The 20518-nt window shown below is 39.0% G+C and overlaps 2 protein-coding genes across 4 annotated transcripts in view; one reads left to right on the top strand and one right to left on the bottom strand.

The window, feature by feature from the left end:
* The window catches only part of SMC1B (structural maintenance of chromosomes 1B), a 36850-nt gene extending 36538 nt beyond the window's left edge, over positions 1 to 312 (bottom strand). For both annotated transcript variants that reach the window (XM_054812531.1, XM_054812530.1), the window contains exon 1: positions 204 to 312. In XM_054812531.1, coding sequence (XP_054668506.1) covers positions 204 to 312 — 109 coding nt within the window. The remainder of the gene's footprint in view (positions 1 to 203) is intronic.
* A 347-nt stretch (positions 313 to 659) lies between these two features.
* RIBC2 (RIB43A domain with coiled-coils 2) lies at positions 660 to 20197 on the top strand. Of its 2 annotated transcripts, none has more exons than XM_054839545.1 (7): positions 660 to 856; positions 4829 to 4910; positions 6426 to 6770; positions 7455 to 7573; positions 14487 to 14714; positions 16288 to 16454; positions 17457 to 20197. In XM_054839545.1, the coding sequence occupies exons 1-7, from the start codon at positions 740 to 742 to the stop codon at positions 17536 to 17538; spliced, it is 1140 nt and encodes a 379-aa protein (XP_054695520.1). In that variant the 5' UTR covers positions 660 to 739; the 3' UTR covers positions 17539 to 20197. The 2 variants fall into 2 exon arrangements, with proteins under 2 accessions (XP_054695520.1, XP_054695530.1); XM_054839555.1 differs by lacking the exon at positions 660 to 856 and adding an exon at positions 1597 to 1741.
* The last annotated feature ends 321 nt before the right edge of the window (positions 20198 to 20518 follow it).

The raw sequence follows: 20518 nt of genomic DNA on the forward strand, positions 1-20518 counted from the left end.
ATCCTCACTCACCCACCCACTGCAGCCACGCTGGCCCCGTTCCTGGTCCTGCACCTGCATTGTTAGTTTCCTCCCCATCAGGCCCACTGTGTTCACAGAAAAGACCTGGCAAAGACCCAAAAGAAACTTCAATCCTAACAGCTACAGTGCAGAAGCAGGGCCATCAGCTGCCCACAGACTTCCCCTGCCCCCCAGCCTGCTACCTGATCCATTGGGCCCGATGATGCAGTTGAACCTCATGAAGGGGCCGATAACCTGCTGCCCCCGCCACGACTTGAAGTCCTTCATGACCAGCAGCTTCAGGTAACCCATCCCTGCAGCAGTGAGCAAGGAGGAGCTGAGGCCGTTAGCTCATGAATGTCCCACCCCCTTCCAATATTTAAATAATCAACGAGTATTATTTTCGCGTTTGTGTTCCGAGAGAGGGAAAAATCCCCTCTGCCTGCGCTCGGCCCCCAGCCGCTGACCCCAGCCTCTCCCCTCAGCTGGCGACCAGCGGCGCCGCCCACCACACGACCTCAATGGGCGCCCGCCTCGTGCTTGCAGCCACGTGGCTGCGCCACGTTGGGCGGTGACGGCGCGCGCGCGCGGAGGGGGCGGGGGGAAGAGGATGGGGCGGGGCTCCCGTTCCCATGGTGACGCCGTGTGTTGTTCTCCTGGCGGGAGGTTGTTTCTGTTCGCGCTTCGTTCCTGGCCGTCGCCCGCACAGCCCCGGTGGCTGATTCGTTTTTTCGGCATCATGAGCAGGCTGGGGCTGCAGCGAGACCTGCGGGAGGCTGCCGCCCTGGAGCGCCGGCGCCAGCGGGAGTTGCAGCGGCAGAGCCGCATCTTTAACGCGCGAGTCCGGACCATAGGGGTGAGGGCGCGGCCCAAGCCCCAGCCCGGGCCGCGGCGCAGCTGGGAGAGTTGGCGCCGCCCGCCCTGCTCCGATGTGTTCTGAGGAGATCGGTGTAAAGCGGGGAGCGAGGGGGGCAGCCCCCCTAAGACAGGGGGGCTGCTGTGCCGGCCTGGGCGGGCAAGGGGGGAGAGCTCGGCTCCGGAGGAGGGTGGGAGGCAGCCGCCCCAACGGCTGCGGGGAGCGCGCGCCCCCCTTCAGCGCCTCATAAGCGTCTGCGAGCACGCGTAGTTCTAGGTGGCGGTGGGGGGGGAACGAGGCAAAAACGCCCTGTTGCGTCTTTTAGAGGGCTTGAGGCTCTTGTAAAAAGTTGCTGGTGAAAGCGAGTTGATGCTAGGCATCGTCAATAGTTATTTTTGGCAGCTGCCGCTGGGGGGGGGGGGGTGTCTGAGGGAGTGTGAGGAGGACTTGGGTCTCACCACTATAAGGCTTCAAGAGCAAGATTTCATTTTTCCTTAATAGGGAAAGAGATCAAGCCTTGTGTTTCAGTGTCTGTGTAGGAGTTTAACTTGATGTAGTATGCTTTGCTTTGGGGTAAGCCAGAAGTCTGCAGAGTGAGCTCATGAAATGTGGTGTGAACAAATAAGTGTTTTTTACGTCTCTGCTCTACTGATACTTCCCTCATCTGCTTGATTCTGACCAGAAGCTACAATCTGTGAGAGATGTATTGCTGAAAGGCATCCTGCAGTTGGTCCCTATTTTGCATCAGGCAAAACTTGACAGATCCTTCAGGCCATGTTTATGTATAAGGAATTAACTGATGTGTCTGATTTTTCCTGGAGTGGATGTCAGAATGTGAATGCCCTTCAGTCTGCAAAGTTCTGTGGGGATGATAGCTTCAGTCTGGTGGGTTTTGTCTAGAGTCATCTATGCAATTTGCACCCTGGATGTTAGGAAACTATGTTGTATTTTATACCTATTTAAATTTTGGATGCAATAGTTCATTTAATCTTCCTATAATGTGTCCAAAGGCCTGTGTTAAGATTCCATGTGTGTGCATGGAGGGAGGGGGCTCTGAGGTGAAGTAAGTTTAAATTTGGCTTGTAAAGTATTTTGAGTACTCGATGCTGATGCATATATCACGTGTAAGTGCTGTAGCATTAACTAGTGTAGAACTAAATTTAGAATTAATGAAAATAAACCCATTCTGTTGACTTCATTTGAGTGGTAGAATTGCAATAGATGTCAATGTGATCCATTTTGTCTCGGGTACTGAAACACATCTCATATGTCAGTGTATGGATATCTTCACTGTATCTCTGACAGCGCCTTGGATTTATTCTTGTGACTCTTATGCAAGAGTCACTTTAGTTGCATAGCGAAGTAGCAGTTCCCACTCTAACAAACAGGACGGGTCGTCCACAGATAGCCAACGATATACTTAAGTGGAAGGAGCTAATAACCTTTTTGAACAGATGCAGGATGGGTATAGTAAGAGAGCTGAACTTTTTTCATCAGGAAACACATAATTTCTCTGCAAGATGGCTTTTCTAGAGCCTTAAAAATTAAATTTCAGCTAATGAAAATCAGCATATCTCTGTGTACTTTGTTGAGCAATACTGAAATATATCATTTGAAGATCTTTCTCAAATACTTTCACAGAACTGGCTATCAGACAGGTTTTGATAGACCCATTGACATGAGACAAACATCTAAAATGAAGGAGAGCCCATTGGAGGAATTTTGTAAATGTTTGATTAACATCATTCAGCATACCTTATTGATTGGCTGAACAATGACAGAAAGGGCTGTTCTTGTGCGTTGAAGTTAGGCCAAGTCCAAAGCATGAAAAGTCAACTAATATATAAGGAGATATATTAATCAGTATTTCCAATGTGATTTTTAGATTCTTTGTTTTCTCTCTCTCTCACCAGTTTAGCTGAGCATCTGTCTCTTAACACAATTTAAAAAATCAAGGTGATATTTTACTTAGACACCACAAATCCTTAAGCAGGGATTAAGTAGTTTAAAAACATGGAAATAATATACTGACTGAAAGCAGAATGGGAACTGAGATTTAAATTTTTTTCTTTATTATTACTTTGACTTCTGTATCTGTTTCCTCATCTGAGTAATGGAAAAGTGAGATACTGCTCTCTTCGCTTACAGATTTACTGAGGATAAATTCTTAATTACCCGAAAGAGTTCAGATGAGTAGTCCAAATGAAAAATTACTTTCCATTTGTATATGGACTATTATACATAAATACAAGTAGATTAGAAATTAGCTGTTTCAAACTGTTCATAGTAATGGATTTGTTATTTTAATGCTTAAAAGTCAAACCTGCAGCTTTATATGACTAGGAATGGTTGTTTTAGGGATGTAGTCTTGTCAAGCGAAAGCTGTTCTAATGGGAGAGCGCTGATAGTGTAAGTGAATTTGCACACACAAGTCAATACATTGACTTACCTGTATTATTGTCATAGAATCATAGAATGGTTTGGGTTGGAACGGACCTCAAAGATCATCTAGTTCCAACCCCCCTGCCACGGTCAGGGACACCCTCCACTAGACCAGGTTGCCCACAGCCCCATCCAGCCTGGCCTTGAACACTTCCAGGGAGGGGGCAGCCACAGCTTCTCTGGGTAACCTGTTCCAGTGCCTCGCCACCCTCACAGTAAAGAATTTCTTTCTAACATCTAATCTAAACCTACCCTCCTTTAGTTTAAAGCCATTACCCCTTGCCCTGTCACTCCATGCCCTTGTAAACAGTCCCTCTGCAGCTTTCCTGTAGGCCCCCTTCAGGTACTGGAAGGCTGCTAGAAGGTCTCCCTGGAGCCTTCTCTTCTCCAGGCTGAACAACCCCAACTCTCTCAGCGTTGTCACTACTACTGAAGTTGTATTGAATTTCTCTTAACAGTGTTTCCTATAGTTGTACTGGAAGTTTGGTTTCCCAATTGAGACCTCTAAATGAGTTGCTATTTAATGCCCACGACACCATTGTTTCTGGACAATGACACCCTGTAGAATTCTTTATGGTTTCACCCTTGCTTACAGATTTACCTCTTTGCCTGATTGGTATAGTCAGTAGCCCTTTACAGCAATAACGATATGTCTTTTTAGCCATGATCTGTTTAGGTCTTTGTGTCTTGATCTGAATAGTTTTTAGGCAAAGACTATCAAAATAGTTTGCTAGATTCTTGAAGAATTGTTGTTGTTTTTTGATAAATCTTATAAAGACTTGACCAGTAAAAAAAAAAATCCAGTTTTCTCCTTATTAATTTGCCAACTTCTGTCAACAAATATGGGATCTGATTCTTTTGCCTAAAATGTAGGTGGCTGCTACCATTTGATGATTTGCCTTAGGGTATTATGCCTTGCTCAGCTACCATTCTCCAGGGATGTGAATATTCTGTACCGTATCTGTCAGCTCATTGTAGATATCTGCATGTATCTCAAATGGCAGCCAATATTGCATTTTGGCACCTACAAGAATCTGCTCTTTATCAGATAAGACTGGAAAATTTCTTTCTATTCCCCATTATTTCTTAAATGTACTTTTAGTGAACTATCTATATTTTTTCACATCTGAACTATTAAAACTTCCTATCATCTTGACTGTCAAAATACTTACCTACTTTATAAATGAAAGCAGAAAAACTAAGTAGAAATGTCAGCTATAATGGGGAAAACATATTCTGTATAATGCAGCTTAAAATATTTATATTTATAGTTCTATATATCATGTAAATGTGATGTTTTGTTTTGATTTGGTGCAATAATATGCCTATCATTATTAAAATGAAGCAAACAAAAATATTGTTTCTGGATTTTCTTTTTATGTTACCTACATTAAATAGTGATGTGTATATACTCTGTTGGTAGTGGCTTTATATCTGTCTTGTACAACTGTGAATCAATATACCTTGACAATGCCTGTTTTTACTTGTTCAAACATAGTATCTCTTTAAGAGCTTTTTTCATTTTAATAGGTTGATAAAGATGCATTGGATACCCAGGTCAAGGATAGGAAAATTCAAGAAGCGGCTGAAAAAGCACGAAATGAAGAACTTGGTATATTCATAGATACTCTGATATTTCTGTGAACAGTTAAATGTAATTTACCATCTGTTTCCTGCTTTCTTTTTCTCTTCATGTATTTCAAACTGCCATACTTATTTCCAAACGGACCCTATCTCCTTGAATCTTGCTATATAGCTCTCTCTATATAAATCTATCAATCAAGATATATTAGCACAGTTGTAGGCTTTTCTCTAAATTCAGGCATAAAAACTGAATACTATAATGTGTAGTCCTATTTGTGTTCATACATTTGCATTGGTACAGTATGTGTTTTCCTAAGTATCTGACATTTATATTGACATGATTAAACTAGTATACGTTTCCTCATAGGCCAGAATTTTCAGTCTTTGCTTTTATTTAATGTTGACAAATAACATTGTTTAGAGACCTGAACATATGGGAGTATTTTAAAAAACCTTTATTACTTAATACTGTTCTTTTCAGAATAGTAGTGGCAAATTTGTTTGCTTTCGTGTAGAGTAAGTCCATGTTCTGTCTGGCCCTTCTTACATAGAATCTATAGAATCCTCTATAGATTATTATTGCTAGAAGCATGAGTCATGTCCAGCAGGGCTGTAAGGAGGAACCATTGCTGAGTCAGAACACATAGCCACACAAATATTTCAGCCATGTCGCCTGAACTCAAAACCCTTTGTGGCCCTCTGTGTTTGGAATGCTTTCCTGTGGTATCATGTGAAAAGGTCCCACAGACTGAGCTCTCTGTGGGTTTCAAGAACAGCTAGGATTGAGCTGCCAACTGCCATGCTGTGCCGCTACAGCTGCTTGTGATTTTCCTGGCAGAATACCTGTCAGACTCTGACTCCTAGGAAACTGCTAGAAGCAATGTGTATTCTGGCAGCAGAGATCATTTCTTGTGAATTATATTTAAGTGGCTAGTTTTGGGTGGATTTGTGTGTGTTTGTTTGTTTGTTTTTCTTTTTCTTTAAAACTAACTCAATTACAGCATTTTGATTAAATGGGCAAGAGCTTTTAAGCTCCTTAAAAACTGTTAGTGCCAGCCAGTTCTTTTAGTGCTATGGGTAAAAAAAATCGTTGGAACTAATGAAACATCTATATTCCTTTCCTTGGGAGCCTAATTTTAATTTTTTTCTTAATGTATTTCAGTTGTAACTGTAAACTACATGGGAAGAATTAGTGTACCATACATTTCATGTGTTATTGCAAGTTTTAATCAAATGAAACCTCATAGTTCTAGAAGTATTTATTATTGTCTTTGTTTCACATGCATATATTTCATTGTAACATTAATAAGAGAATTGATTCCTAAAAAAACTGAAAGTATTTTATAAGTAAATATTACTAACAGTAAAGTGTTTGCTGGGCTGGTACTCATAAATCAAATAGTGTTTCCTAGGGTATAAAAGTTTGAAGACTTATATTCTATTTATTCTTCTTCAAAATTTTATTTTCCATCTTACATGTGCACGTCCATGATACATGTGCATTTCTAAGAGTTGTGTTTTCATTGGGTTCATTTTTCTCTAGCAAATGAAATGAAGCAAAATGACAAGATCATGTGTATGTTAGAGGAACGACAGAAAAATGATATCAGAAACATAAATAAGGCTATAAATGAATTTCAGAAGAATTTTCAGAAGCCAGAAACAAGACGTGAATTTGACCTGTCTGATCCGCAAGCCCTAAAGAAGGATAAACCTGCTCGGCTTTCAGACAATGATCCTCGATGTACTGTATCTGGCTTGCAGAAGTTTATGGGTGAAGACTTAAACTATGATCAGAGGATGAAATTTCAAAAGGAGCAGTTAAGAGAGTGGTCTCTTCAGCAGCAGAGAGAATGGAAGAATGCATTAGCTGATCAAAAATTTGCAGGTAACAACAGAAGATAATAAGGTTTTAATCTGCTTTTTTCTGAAATTCTGGTGTATCTGACAAAACTATGGTATAGCCTATTGTGTCAGATTCTGACATAGCAGTATTTTAGTATATTCAGTATTCAGCTTTTAGAAATACTGCAGCAGTTTTTACTTTGCAAGCTTCAATGTATTCAATATCTCACTTAAGAAATCTGTATTTAAGTAACATATAATGATTGTAATATTACCTAGGTTTCATTTCTGGTTTATGCCTCAAATGAAGTATCAGAGCATTCTGGAAAAACCATCTATGTTTTGCATGCTAGATGGTATGTTTATTTTATCAGACCAAATTGTCTGATCTTTACTGTTCTAAAGCACACAAAATAATACTGATTTTTCTTTTTTTTACCTTATCATGAAACTTTTTTTCTGCAGTACTTAACAGATTTTTTTCATTTAACTTTGTCAAACTGTTAAGACAAGATAGGTTACATAATAAACTGATTTCATGAGTCACGTTAAATTCCAAAATGGAAAGCTTCAGTGGTAGGATTTGGAAATAGTTATGTAATTCAGCTTACTGTATCTGTAGCTCCTCTGTCTGTCTCTCTCACTCTGTCTCTCTGTTATAGTGGCTTACTCATATGGCACATCATGTCCGTGAATATTGACTAAACTTCATTTTAATCTAATTTAGATGATCTGTATGACAAGAATAGGATTGAACTTGACCAAAAGACTATGGAGCAACAACGAAAGGAAGAAGAAAACAGGCGTGCTGTTTGTGCAGCTACTAAAGATTTCAATAGAACCCAGGTAAATTAAGGTTGGATTTGTCTGTTTTTTTCAAAAAAAACAAAAACCAGAGACACAGAAGGAAAATAAGATGATGTCATGGTTTAACCTCAGCTGGCAACTAAGCATCACACAGTGGTCTTTCACTCCCTCCCCCACAGTGGGATGGAGGAAGGAATCGGAAGAGTGGAAGTGAGAAAACTTGTGGGTTGACAGTTTAACAGGTAAAGCAAAAGCTGTGCACACAAGCAAAGCAAAACAAGGAATTAATTCACCTCTTCCCATGGGCAGGCAGGTGTTCAGCCATCTCCAGGAAAGCAGGGTTCCATCACATGTAATGTTTGGGAAGACAAACACCATCACTCTGAATGTTTCCCCCTTCCTTCTCCCTCCAGCTTTATATGCTGAGCATGATGCCATAAGATATGGAATATCCTTTTGGTCAGTTGGGGTCAGCTGTCCCAGCTATGTCCCCTCCCAACTTCTTGTGCACCCCCAGCCTCCTCACTGGTGGAGTGGTGTGAGAAGCGGAAAAGGCCTTGGCTCTGTGTGAGCACTGCTCAGCAATAACAAAAACATCCCTGCGTTATCAACACTGTTTTCAGCACAAATCCAAAACATAGCCTCATACTAGCTACTATGAAGAAAATTAGCTCTATCCCAGCCAAATCCAGCACAGATGAGCAAAAGTACAAAGAGTAATGATGTTTTCCCAGAGCTTTTTTAGCAGCTAACTTTCAAGGTTGTTTCAGTAATTGGAAGAAAGAATTTATTCACTTTGTCCTCTGCAGGAATCTAGCTATCCTCTATCTAGTTACCCTCTGTCAAAATTCTCCCTCTGGGATCTCAGCTTGCTGACTAGAGGGCAGCCACAACTCCCCAGTCTCTCAGGGACTTTTAGTCTCTAAACTGGGGTACAGCAGACACCTCCCGTGCTTCCTTCTGGTTTTACGTCAGTCATCAGATAATCTTAGCTGTGTCATCCTGTTTTTCTATTTGCTTGTGTAGAAACATTACTACCAGTAGCTTTTTGTCTTTATTGCTTATGTTAATTCCCCACAACCACTGTTTTTGGCACTTTGGCTGCTTCCCTGGTATTTGTGTACAAATCTCTTGGTTGTTTACTCACCATGACTTGGAATGTATTGAAATATGACATGAACCTTTCTGTACCTGTCTTAATATCATTATCTGTCATACTCCAGTTCTTTATCTTACTGCACAGAATTTTGCTGTTCAGCTTATACATACAGCTCAAAGGTCTACATGCACACTATTAATTTGGTTAAACTAAATTTAGTGTGAATTAGCATTAAATTTATTTAGTCACATCAAAATAAGATACACTTAAATTACCTACATCAAGTATGGTATCTTTTTGGTTAATTATATAAGTGTGCAAGTATTTGTGTAAGTGTTGCTCAAGCTCTTCAGGGCACATTTGGCATATAATTTTGTTTATAGATAGCCCAAGGTAATTGAAAAGGCTTTTACTGCTTGAAGTCATGGCTACTGAACAGTATTTTGTATAAATAGCCACAAAAGTACCCAAAGCGGCTGGTGCACTTAGGGTGGCAGTAGTATCCCAAATAATTTTTTGTCATACCAATTGATTCCACATAGAAGTTAGTGAATTTTTGACAGGGTTTGGGGATAGGGTGGGAGGTTTGTGTGTGGTGTGGTTTTTAATATTTTGGCATATACATTCTACTTGATTTGTGTGTGTATTAAATATATAAACATTTTTTTGTTTTTTCTAACATAAAGGCATGATAATGGAAGTTGGGGCAACAGTCTCCTCTTAGTTCTTACTGTCCCTTGCTATGTTGTGTAGATAGGAGTTACAGCTTGCAGCTCTTTCTTTCTGTTCGAAGTAGTTAAGTTTACTTTTTTTTTTTCTTCCCCAGACCATGATACTGTTTTTAGCATTTCCTTTTTATGATGAATGGTTGAAAAAAGCTATTTTTTTTTCCCCTGAAATGATGTACTGGCACACAGTTGCTGCTTTTCTTTATTAAGCATGCAAGCCAGAGGTTTCAGGTTGCCAGGCCTTTTGGTGATGTTGTTTTTAAAAGAAAGCTATCATACAGAGGGGTTTTCTCCAAGAGAGAAAACCAAGGCATTCAGCCTGAGAATGAGCTTCACAGAAGAAACCTGTATGTGACTTCAAATGTATTGAAAAGGAGTCTCCAGCAGTTTCAGCGTTCGGAGTAACTGGTTTGAAGACCTTAACCTCTCAAGGGTGCAGTCTCACACTGCATTTTGCTCTACACGCATCTGCTCTACCTGTCAGTGACTGCCAAAAGAGGAATTCCATTTTCCCATTCGCTAAGTTTCATTTTTTTTCTGCTGTCTCTCTTGCAGCGGATCTAGTGATCATGAAGCTTCAGGATGTGTTAGATAATTTCTCAAATCCAAAAGAAAATGAGCTCTGGTCTAGAATGAGTGACTGCTAGATCTGACTGGGAGGAGTGAATACATACTCTGAGGTGACAGTAAAGGAAGGGAGAAAGCAAACCCATCCTTTCTAAGGCAACCCTCAGTTACTGTCCTTTGGATAAAGTATAATCTAGGAATGCATCTTCATAGAGGAAGAAATTTCCTAGCATTTGGCTGTGGATCAATCATTGTCTCTATGGCCATCATCTGTAGTCCTTACAGTTGCCAGTATCTTTAAGGGATCTGAAGAATAAAATAATTTTTTTTTAAAAAAATCCACTCAACAAACCCAAACAAAAAACCAACATAAAACCCAGCAAGTCATGTACTCCAGGAGAAACATGTTTTGCTCAGACTGGTCAATTAGTAAAGATTCCTAGCAGATTACTGAAGGTAGGGTATCTCAGTTCATCACAGGATGAACTGCCTTCATTACAGGATTTAATGTTGCTGCCCCCGTGACAGTGGTTCAGCTTCCTCCACTTACCACAATACTCTTGCCAGTGACTTTATTGCTGACAAGCTTATTACTAATGGTTCTTTTTGTCTTTCTGGAATTAATTAGTGGGACAATGAATTGATGATATGTTGGTACCATATTTCCCAGTGGCAAAGGATCCTGTACTGTAAACATTTTAAGTGTGTATAGTGTCTAGAAAATGAATGCTATCCTTCCTCTCAGATTCTCTCTCACCTAGGTATATGTTAACCAGAAACACCCGTATTGCTTTTGTCCTTGACATGAGAAGACTTCTGCTAGCTTAAACTGTCAGTTATTCCTGCTCAAATCATTCATATGTAAATAGTAATCATTTTAATTTGGCAAGCCAGGTAACAGAAATGAAGGCTATGCAGAGTCCTAACTAGAATATATATTTTTCACTTGTGTGATTCCATAGCAGAATCTTAATGTGGTAGACAGAGGTTCCTCACTAAGGATAGTAACACTTGGGAGTGTGCAGTTTAGCAGTACAGTGATAGATATACCAAGTGTGTTCTTGAAATCAGAAAGAAAGGGACTTCTTGCTTTTCTTGCACAGGACTTGAATCCTTTCCAAGACATTTGTAGGTAATGCTAGGAAAATGATTACAGAGGATCTCTGATTTAATGACCTCATATTTATAGATTTGTTAACAATCTTATAGACCTTATGTCCTTAGACTTTATTCCTGGGCATACCACAACAGCTTGATAGTTTTCCCAATAATGTTGTTATCATGGACATTACATGGCATTATTCTGGTCCCTTATTCACTCAACATTATGCTGTTAAGAGCCAGCAGCCACTTCAGAGAAATAGCTTTTCAGGCTTTGAGTATATTATGTATTGTATTAACTGTGAAGCCTTTTTTTTCCACCTGAAACGAAATATTTAAGTACCTAAACGTAGAAGAAGAATGGTAACTTCTTATCATTCTGTGAAATGTGCTGTGCAATTATCTTTTATCTCTTACATCCTATTCTTGATATTCAATGTCTAGAACCATCAATATTTCAACATTTTTACCACGCTTTCAGCATGAGGAGTCATAGTGCATGTACTGATTTTTTAACAGACCTTGCTAAGCATAAGTTCCTAGCTTGAATGTGCTGTATGTGCAATTCTTCACTATGAGATAAGTATCTGGATAACAGAGACAAAGGAATTGTATTTACTATACAGGTTAATCATACTTCTTTCTCAAGCTCCTAGGACCCTGGATTGGTCACTGGTCATCTGTGAGCTTTGTGACTTAGCGATAAGGACTTCAGAAGCTGCGCGCTCCTTTAGTCCTGTGTTGGCAGCAGTTAGTTCCTCAGACACTCAAAGCTTGGTGCTATTCTAAGCATGTGAAGTCCTGCCCTTGTAACGCTTCTATGTGCATTTCTTATTTTGCTTTGACTTGAATCAACAGCAACAGGAAGCATTTTGTATTAGGGAAGATACATAATGTTGGATCACAAATCAACATAAATGAAGGAGCATGTATTTGTGCATCTGTTTGTTTTGGTTTTCTTCGTGCTACACCAATGGATTATGTCTTATTAAGGATTTCATTTGATAGGTTAAATCTGATGCATTTTCTGAGTTTAAAATCTTTCTTTTGCAGTGTCATTAATCATTGCATAATAGTGCTACATGCATGGCTATGCATAGAGTTAGGAGTTTCTTCCAGCAGGATTCCCAGGCAGCTTACAAGTTTTAGGCTCTGCCCCTTACTGAGAAGGTTAGGGTTAGAACGTCAAAATGCCTTTTCTGGATCTATTGCTAGATCACAGTGGAGTGGCATTAATAAAGTCATATTTATCTAAATAAAAATTACACATTTTAAGCTTCAATAATTCTTCATCATAGGCCAGTAACTATGTGAGGTCCATCCAAAATTACTTTCTGTTAAATGTGATTTGCTCTAGAACATTTTCAGAACGAAAAATAATTGCTCGATTCACAGTATTAACAAGCTAAAAGTACATACCTAGATATTCTGGTTCAGTGTCCCAAAAATATCAGTTGATTGAGAATCTTTGGGTTTTTCCTTTTTTCTTGGAAATGGTAATATTGTAGTTCTTCTCAAGTTATTGACTCTTCTGGAGGAAAAAAAACTTACAGAAAACACATTTTGGATTAAAAAAATTGCTTTAAACTTCTGGTAAAAATTGTACTCACTGACTTCAGTGAGATGAAAAAGTGGCCTTTGGTTTCCAACATATTATTTGATGTTATGATGGCAGAGTCGGTAGTTACTAGATCTGAAGTTGATGTTTTGCTACTTGAAATTTGATTTGCTTGAGTTTTTCCATTTCTCTGAAAGTGCACACTTCTATTCTTGCTCTAGAGTGTACATTCCTATTATATGGCTAGTATTTTTAAATATGAGGTTTTCTGCATCATCTAAGTTGTGGCTTGGCTAATTTTTAACTCTGAAAAAGAGTTTATCTTTTATTAGTTTGTTTGCACATCAAATACTTCTGTTATTTTAATGAAAACCACAAGGCTGTTTTCAGCCATGGAATTTATTAATCTAGGATATAGAACTTAATGTTATTTGTTGTTTCTTCTGTTTGATCCCTGACAGGTGGTTGTCCATGTTTGCTTGGAGCAAATAGAAGTCACTCTTTGACAGTCTCCAGGCCTGATGCTTGAGAGAACTGCTGTCATCCAAACTTGAAGTCCATAAATATAAATGTAGGGATAAACCCAGGTTAGCAGTATCCTCTGGTGGCATAGATCACTGTGCTTAATGAGTTAGGATTCTTCTCCATAACATTTGCAAAGGAATAGGTTCCCACATGTGTGACTAAATAGTCCTGTCATTCGCAGTTATGTTATCTAGTTGGTCTGCCTACTAATTTTCAACTTCACCTTATATGCCACAAAAGACTATTTTACCACCTATGACTTTCTTGCTGCGTAACCCTTCATTTTTCATTTGTCTTCATCCACTTTCTAAATGTGTGTGTGCCGACCAGGTAACTACTAATCAGCAAGAAAAGTACAGAGCTGTTCTACTTGTCAAGTGAATATTCTCAAACTAGTGATTTTTGAACAGAACATGAGGCAATCTTGTACAGACTGGAGAGATGGGTATCCACTGGTCTGTTGCAGTCAAGATACATGTTTAAAGCTACGTATGTGAGAGACAGATCTGGCAACCTGTGCTCTTTGTGCCCTAGTGAGAAGGGGATTACCTGTCCTCTCTCCAGATGGAAGTTGGCACTGTACGTTGTTCCAGATGGTTTAGTGTATGCATTACAGAAGAACAAGGCAGGATTAGAAATGGATGATGCATAGCATTATCATCTAGTTTGAATTAATTTACTTAGTGTAATTCTTCTTTGGAAGGTTATTACTTTAAGGTAAAATCATCATATTTGCTTTCTAGAGTTTTGGAAGGGGAAAATTTCCTCTGAATAGGAGACTATGACCTTATAGTGGACTTTAGGAACAGTGATTTCTATAGGAAATTCATATTATGATCTCTAATACTACAGATATATTCATGTAATATGATTCAAGTTTGCATTTGGTATCAGCAAAGGGAACAGATTCAAGGCTGCATCTTCAGGCTTAACATATGCATCTCCTGTCTGTTTATTTTGAGTGCTTAACCACGCTCCCCATATAGATTTAATATGTAATATATATCAAGGCTAGTGAGTCAAGATTGTAAATTTTTATTGTAAAATTCTTCCATATTGTGTCTGGCCTCCAAATATCAACTGGTATTTGCTTGTGGATAACTGTGAAATTATTTTTTATTTAATTCTGGCTTTTCTTATAAAACAAAAATATTTTTCCCCAAATTACTTGCTGTATATTATATGACAACATAAAAGAAATGTATACTATTAGATTTTCAATCTTAGCCAATAGGACCCTGATAGTATTTGTACGTTGACAACTGTATGCAAGTTGGAAAGAAACCTGTTATGATGTGCTAACTTTGTTGCATCACTTAGTTAATATTTTCTCTTGGAAAAAGGATCAGTTCTCTCTCCTTTCACTGAATTTAGGCAGCTGAACTAGCTGACAGAAAGAAGATGGAAAAGCATCAAAAAATGAAAGATGACATGGATGAAATTTCTAGCCTCCTTCAAGGAGACTTACTTTCCGAAAACCCTGAACAAGCAGTCAGTTCGTTTGGTAGACATCGTGTGATCACAGATCGATGGAAGGGAATGAATCAGGATCAGCTGATGGCAATCCGGTACTCTCAACAGCAACAAGTTCTGGAGAAACTGGTATTTAAGCTTACGTACACATTCTGTATTCCTGGTTGTAATGATATAGACAATGTTTGTAGAAGAAGATATTATTGTTTGCCCTGCATATCCCGTTATAAGATTGTTTTTTCCATTTATCTGAATTTTACCCAAACTTTAATCATTCAAACTGAACAGTGCCTCTGATGCAGCTGGGACATGTCACGGAGCAGCAGGAGTGGGCTGGAGCCCTGGAGCTGGGCTGAGAGGATGGTTGCTGTGGACCCCAGGGCCAAGAGGCCTGGGGGATCTTGGGGCATGGTCCATAGCGGCCCAGCTGAGTAGCAAGATCCTGCACAGCCCGAGAGCCAGGCTTCATGGTGCAGTTTAGGACTTGAGGCTGCATGAGCTGCCTGCACGGGATGAGCAGGAGCAGGCTGCTCCATAGGGGAAGAAGAGCCAGGAACTGAAGGTGAGATCAGGGCAGGCCAGAGCACTGTTCTCATGGTTAAGGGTACTCCAGCAAGACAAATAGAGCAGGTCCATGGATCCTGCTTATGCATGTTGCATAGCTTTAAAAGTTCACGAATGCAAGAGTTTCCTTTTTAGCATCCCACACAACTATGACCTATTCTCTGGGATAGAATTACAATAGAAAAACTAAATATTGGTAATAATTGCTGCTCTAAAGGTGGATGGAAGTAGGCAGTCAAAATGAAGAAATCTACCCTTCCTAGGCAGTCATGAGTGTACAGGCCTAGGTATTGTGAAGTAGGAAGCTACTTATCTCATTCAGTGCAGAGGCTGGATTCATAACAGCCAATGAATAGCTGTTCAGTTCTATTTTTTAATCCCTACAATACTGTATGTTATGCTGTGTCTTATCTACTACTGTTATTAAAGCTGAAGACAGAATTGTCATTCTCCTGGCTTTCCTATGACCTTAAAGTGAACCCATTCAGGTAATTAAGCTGGCAGAAAATGAGCCCCACCAAGTAAAGTGAGTTTTTTGCAGACCTAGTTTCTTGAATCAGTTCAATGGGATGTCAGACAAGAAGTGAGGAAGTGGTAGTATAACAAGGCCAGAGGAAAAAACAGTTTGGGTCTATTCGTCTGGTGTCAGTGGCTCAGTTATTACACTGAGTTAGACATATTATAAGCCATACTGATGACTAACGTCTGAACTCAACAAGTTACAACTCTTGCTAACAAGAACTTAAAAACTAAAACAAAACACCAAAACCAAAAACTAAAAAACAAACCTGTTTTGCTTCTCTGGGTTTTTAGAGAGCGCTAATATGTCAGAGAGAAATAGTCATCTACTGATTAACTTCTGCCAGGCAGCAGATCCTAATTTTCTTACCTTGTGCAGAGGTAGGAATTTGTCTTGCTCGCTGGGAAAGGATAGCTTTCTCACCTGCAGTATCTTACTTCTGCCTAATGCATGGACTTCTACCTAGTTTGGAAGTGCTTACTTTTTCTCCATATTTCAAATGCTACTCCTAGTGTTCAGTAAAGGCAAGCAAGTTTGTTTGGATGAATTTACCAAAGTTTCTATATACCATTTCATCTTTGAACAAAGAGAAAATGAAGCATTTTTTCACTCCTGTAGAGACTAAAAGAGGAAGAACGCCGAAGAGATGCTGAATGGGACAGGCAAAGTATACAGGTTGCAAGAGCACAGTTGGTTTTAGAGCGGCATCAACAACGACAGAATCAGGAACGACGCCGAGCTTTAGATAACATAAATGCAAAGCTATCTCAGGAGCAGAAATCAAAGTAAGTACCAAAAGAATTTTCTTCTTTTCAAATAAAACTCTTTACCGTTAACACAGTAGCTTGGTTTTCAAAGAGCTTTTTTACTTGTATTGTTTGTTACTTTAATACAATTGTTAAAAGTTTATACTTTTTTAAAAAATTAACAATTCGGCTTAAGCGTGTTTTTCAGTACTATTTGAACAATCTTCAGAGTAGGTTATAAGTGTTACTGACAATTGTTACATATATGGATCAGTAGCTGGAATTCTTAAGTGTTCCACTGACAACAGATGGTTTATATAGATAGCAAAATAGAGAATAAATAAGATTAACTATGCAGAAAATTATATTATCAGGTGTAAACCAGTATGTGTTTCTTAAATTTATCTTAGTTTTTTGAAACAAAAAAGGATGGGTATCCACTGACTTCAGTAGAACTGCCAGTTTCCAGTAGCTCAGGGTTAAGCTAATGGCACAAGCCAAGCTTTTCCATTATGTATGACAAAACTAGGTGATTCTTTAACTAACCACTGGACATGTCTTGGTGGACAGGTCTTGTGTCTGCTCTAACAGGAAAGGAGGAAGATAATATATGAAGGAAAATAAAATCAAACCAAGTGATTTGGTGTTCTAGTCTTCCATAGTCTTGCAGTCTTTTTTTTTTTTTTTAATTTTTCATTATGCATGCATACATACATTTTGCATACATACATTTTGGAAAAGAATTTCCAGTACCTAATCCTTTCCTATTATGAAAGCAGAAATTCAGAATTGTGTTAATTTAGTTTTTCACTGCGAGATTTTTTGGAAGGTTATATTAGGATGAAAAAGTTTGCTATATCGAGATGTGGCATATATTTTGGAGGTAAAGATCTAGTTATATTTAATTCCATTTCTAATAATTCTGAATTTTATGAGCATTTATGAGTGTTTATGCCTTACATTTCTTTAGGTTTCTCAGGTTACTTCTGCATTACAATGAGAAAACATTTACTAACTGATTTTTTTTTTATTTCTTGCTAGGAACATTTATCTTAAAGAAGAAGCATATTCAAATTTTCCAACAAGCCAATATTACGCACAGTTTAATACAACCAGCCGATGACATTCTTGATACATCAATCTGAAATACACACAAGTATGTAGTCATATTAAAATTTTTAATTGAGGAATTCCATGTTTAATTATTTTTATCTGTTCCCTACCCCATTCAAACAGTGCGCTCAAACTAAACGACAGTCTGCTAGGCCACATCTGTGCTAAGAGGAAAATATTGTAATAATGTTTTGAACTTGATTGTTCTTCTAAAAAATACTAGTAGATTCAGTAGTAGGTTGTTTGACTATTGTGTCTCAGGCGTAACTGTAATATTTACATTATCCATGCCTTTAGAAATCAATTTCTGGAAAGGAATCACAATTTAAAATATAATGCTACTTACTGCAACTTGGTCAGAAGGGAATGCTGCCTGACATAGATCACAGGTGATGCACACTTAGTGGATTCTATAGGAGAGAAGAGAGATGACCTAGGTAGCAAGTTTTGTGTTTGGGTTTTTTGGGGGGTTGTGTTTGAGTTTTTTTTAAAAAGCAAAAAAAAAAAAAAAGCAGGACATAAAAGCAAGCAGAGAAGAAATGTTGCTTTTATTTCCTGAATAGTAGGGATAAGAAGAGAAGATGTGGATGTTTACCAACATGATTATAGCAATGAGGTATGACACAGAAATGGAACGTGTGTGACAGTAAATGGGGAAAAGTATGGGGAAAGTATTCTGTCCTGATTTTTGGCTGGGATAGAATTAATTTTCACAGGATGCCGGGAAGGGACACAGCCAGGACAGCTGACCCCAACTAGCCAAAGGGATATTCTATACCATATGATGTCATGCTTAGTATATAAAAGAAGCTGGCCAGGGAGGAGGAGCTGCTGCTCGGGGATGGGCTGGGCCTTGAGGTCTGGGTGGAGAGCAAATTGCATTGTGTATCACCTGCTTTGTATATTCTGTTATTAGTACTGCTGCTGCTGTTGTTTTCCTCTCCCTTTGCCATCCCAGTAACCTTTCCTTACCCCAACCCACATGTTTTACCTTTTTCTTCCGATTCTCCTCCCCATCCCACCAGGGGTGGGGTGTGGTGGTGTGAACGAGCAGCCACGTGATGCTTAGCTGCCAGCTGGGGCTAAACCATGACAAGTTCCTACGTACACCATCACTCATTAGAAATAATGGAGAAAATTTAAGGGCAGTGTGCTTCTGAAGGACAGCGTAGGAAGAGTTTACAGATGTGATGGAAGGGCGAGGGGGAAGCAGGGATGCACCAAACAAAATCAAGGAGAAAGATCTCATCTTGTGCAGGTAATTCAGGGAAACAGTTTGCTTCCTGTCCTTATGGTTACAGAATTGGCTTAGCAATGGAAGAGCCAGTCAATGATATTTGAAAAATGGGCAAGTGAAACCCATGAGAAGAAAATATGGAGAAGCAATGTAAGAAACTAACTGCACAAGAGAAGTGGATGATGGAGATGTCCAGAAGGGAAAGAGGTGACATACAAATGACTGTAGAAAGGGTTAGAAAACTCAATCATTAAAACAGAAGAAAGAATGAGAGAGAAATGACCAGAGATTCAGCTAAACGTCCCAAGACCTCTAAGAGATTGTGAACCCTTAATAAAAATAGAGGCTTTTTTACGAGAATAGGTCTTGAAATAAGTATGTGTAGCTCGCCAGAATCTGGGATGTAAACTTGGAGTAAAAACATCCTGATCATATTTGGCATGGAGTCCTCTGATCACAGGATAAGCAATAGCCTTGAAGTCTGATGAAACAGGTTGAAGATAACCACACCAAGCGAAGCAGGAAAGATGTTTAAAGAAACTGAGGCTGAGGTAAACTCAGATGAGTTATTCTCATCTTTGTGAAAATAGTGAAGAATGCATGGTTCTTAAGATGGCTATTACCAGGAGGATTTTGAGATGTTTGAAGGAAGAATCCCTTGAAAGAGGGCTGTTCAAACAGGTCTGTTTGCATTCCTTGAAAGGGGACTCTTTTCACACAGGTCTGCTCAGCTGAATTAGTGGCCCTGTGGGATCAGGCTGGTATGACTAATTACCATTTTGAACCAGGTAATAACAATGGAAGTTTGGAAAATACCATCATGTTAATCCTTATAGATCGAGAAGAGGAAGAAAATCAAGTAAGGAGAATATAAAAATGGGTGAAGAAGTGTCTTGGGACAGGATAACCCCTAGCAAAAAGATATGTCTCAGTTCTAGTTTATCAATGCAACTGGAACTAATTGCAGTATGGATAGAAACTAGGTAGAAAAGCAGTATAGCTGGAAAACAGGAACTGAAGAATGTGCTGTTTGGAAAAGTTGGAAAATAAAGCTGAGAGAGGATCGCACTTGCACCATTAATGATGAGCTGGACTACAAAGAAGTAAGAAGGGATGCTATTCAACAGATTCTAATGTGATAGCATTTGGAGATTCATTTATTTGTCAGGCTGGGATTCACACATGGCTGGATGTCTTTGTAGTATTACCAAATACTGTATTAAATTGACAATCTCAGGATTGCTGGTACTTGTCTTAGAATAGAAAGGCTATCAATTGGAGTGGGAGGATAAAACAGTAGGCCATCTATAGTAGTTTTCATTTAACTAAAGCTGGTTTTGATCTGTGTTGACTATTTTGGGCTCTGACCTTTTTTTTTTTTTAACTAAAGTTTTAGTTACCTGACAGAAAAATTAATAAAGTGTTGAAAAGTTCATGAAGTTGTCTTTGTTTGTCCAACTTGTGTCAGTAGCTGTTTACAGACTTTGACAGCTGTACAGTTTAACTAAAATATACTGGATCTAGTCAGATGACAGTTGGGCTTCCTTAAGGAAGGACTATATGACTAAAGCCTTTTTGTATTTACCTGATCACTTGCTTGAAAACTTTTTATATGAAGTTACAAAAAGGATAGGTTTCTCAGTTATACTACAAATAAGCCTTTAGATAGAAATTGAAATAAGAAGACTCTGATAATTTAGTGGCTGGGTAGTATCAGGCATCACTAAATTCCCTGCAAAACTTTCAGCATCAT

Source organism: Grus americana, chromosome 1, assembly GCF_028858705.1.
Source record: "Grus americana isolate bGruAme1 chromosome 1, bGruAme1.mat, whole genome shotgun sequence".
NCBI classification, from domain to species: domain Eukaryota; kingdom Metazoa; phylum Chordata; class Aves; order Gruiformes; family Gruidae; genus Grus; species Grus americana.

Excerpts from the sequence above, each read along its gene's own strand:
- RIBC2 (XM_054839545.1), top strand. The coding sequence starts at position 740 with ATGAGCAGGCTGGGGCTGCAGCGAGACCTGCGGGAGGCTGCCGCCCTG. Across the intron at positions 4,911-6,425 it reads AGCACGAAATGAAGAACTTG|CAAATGAAATGAAGCAAAAT; the intron begins GTATATTCATAG and ends ATTTTTCTCTAG. Across the intron at positions 7,574-14,486 it reads AAGATTTCAATAGAACCCAG|GCAGCTGAACTAGCTGACAG; the intron begins GTAAATTAAGGT and ends CACTGAATTTAG.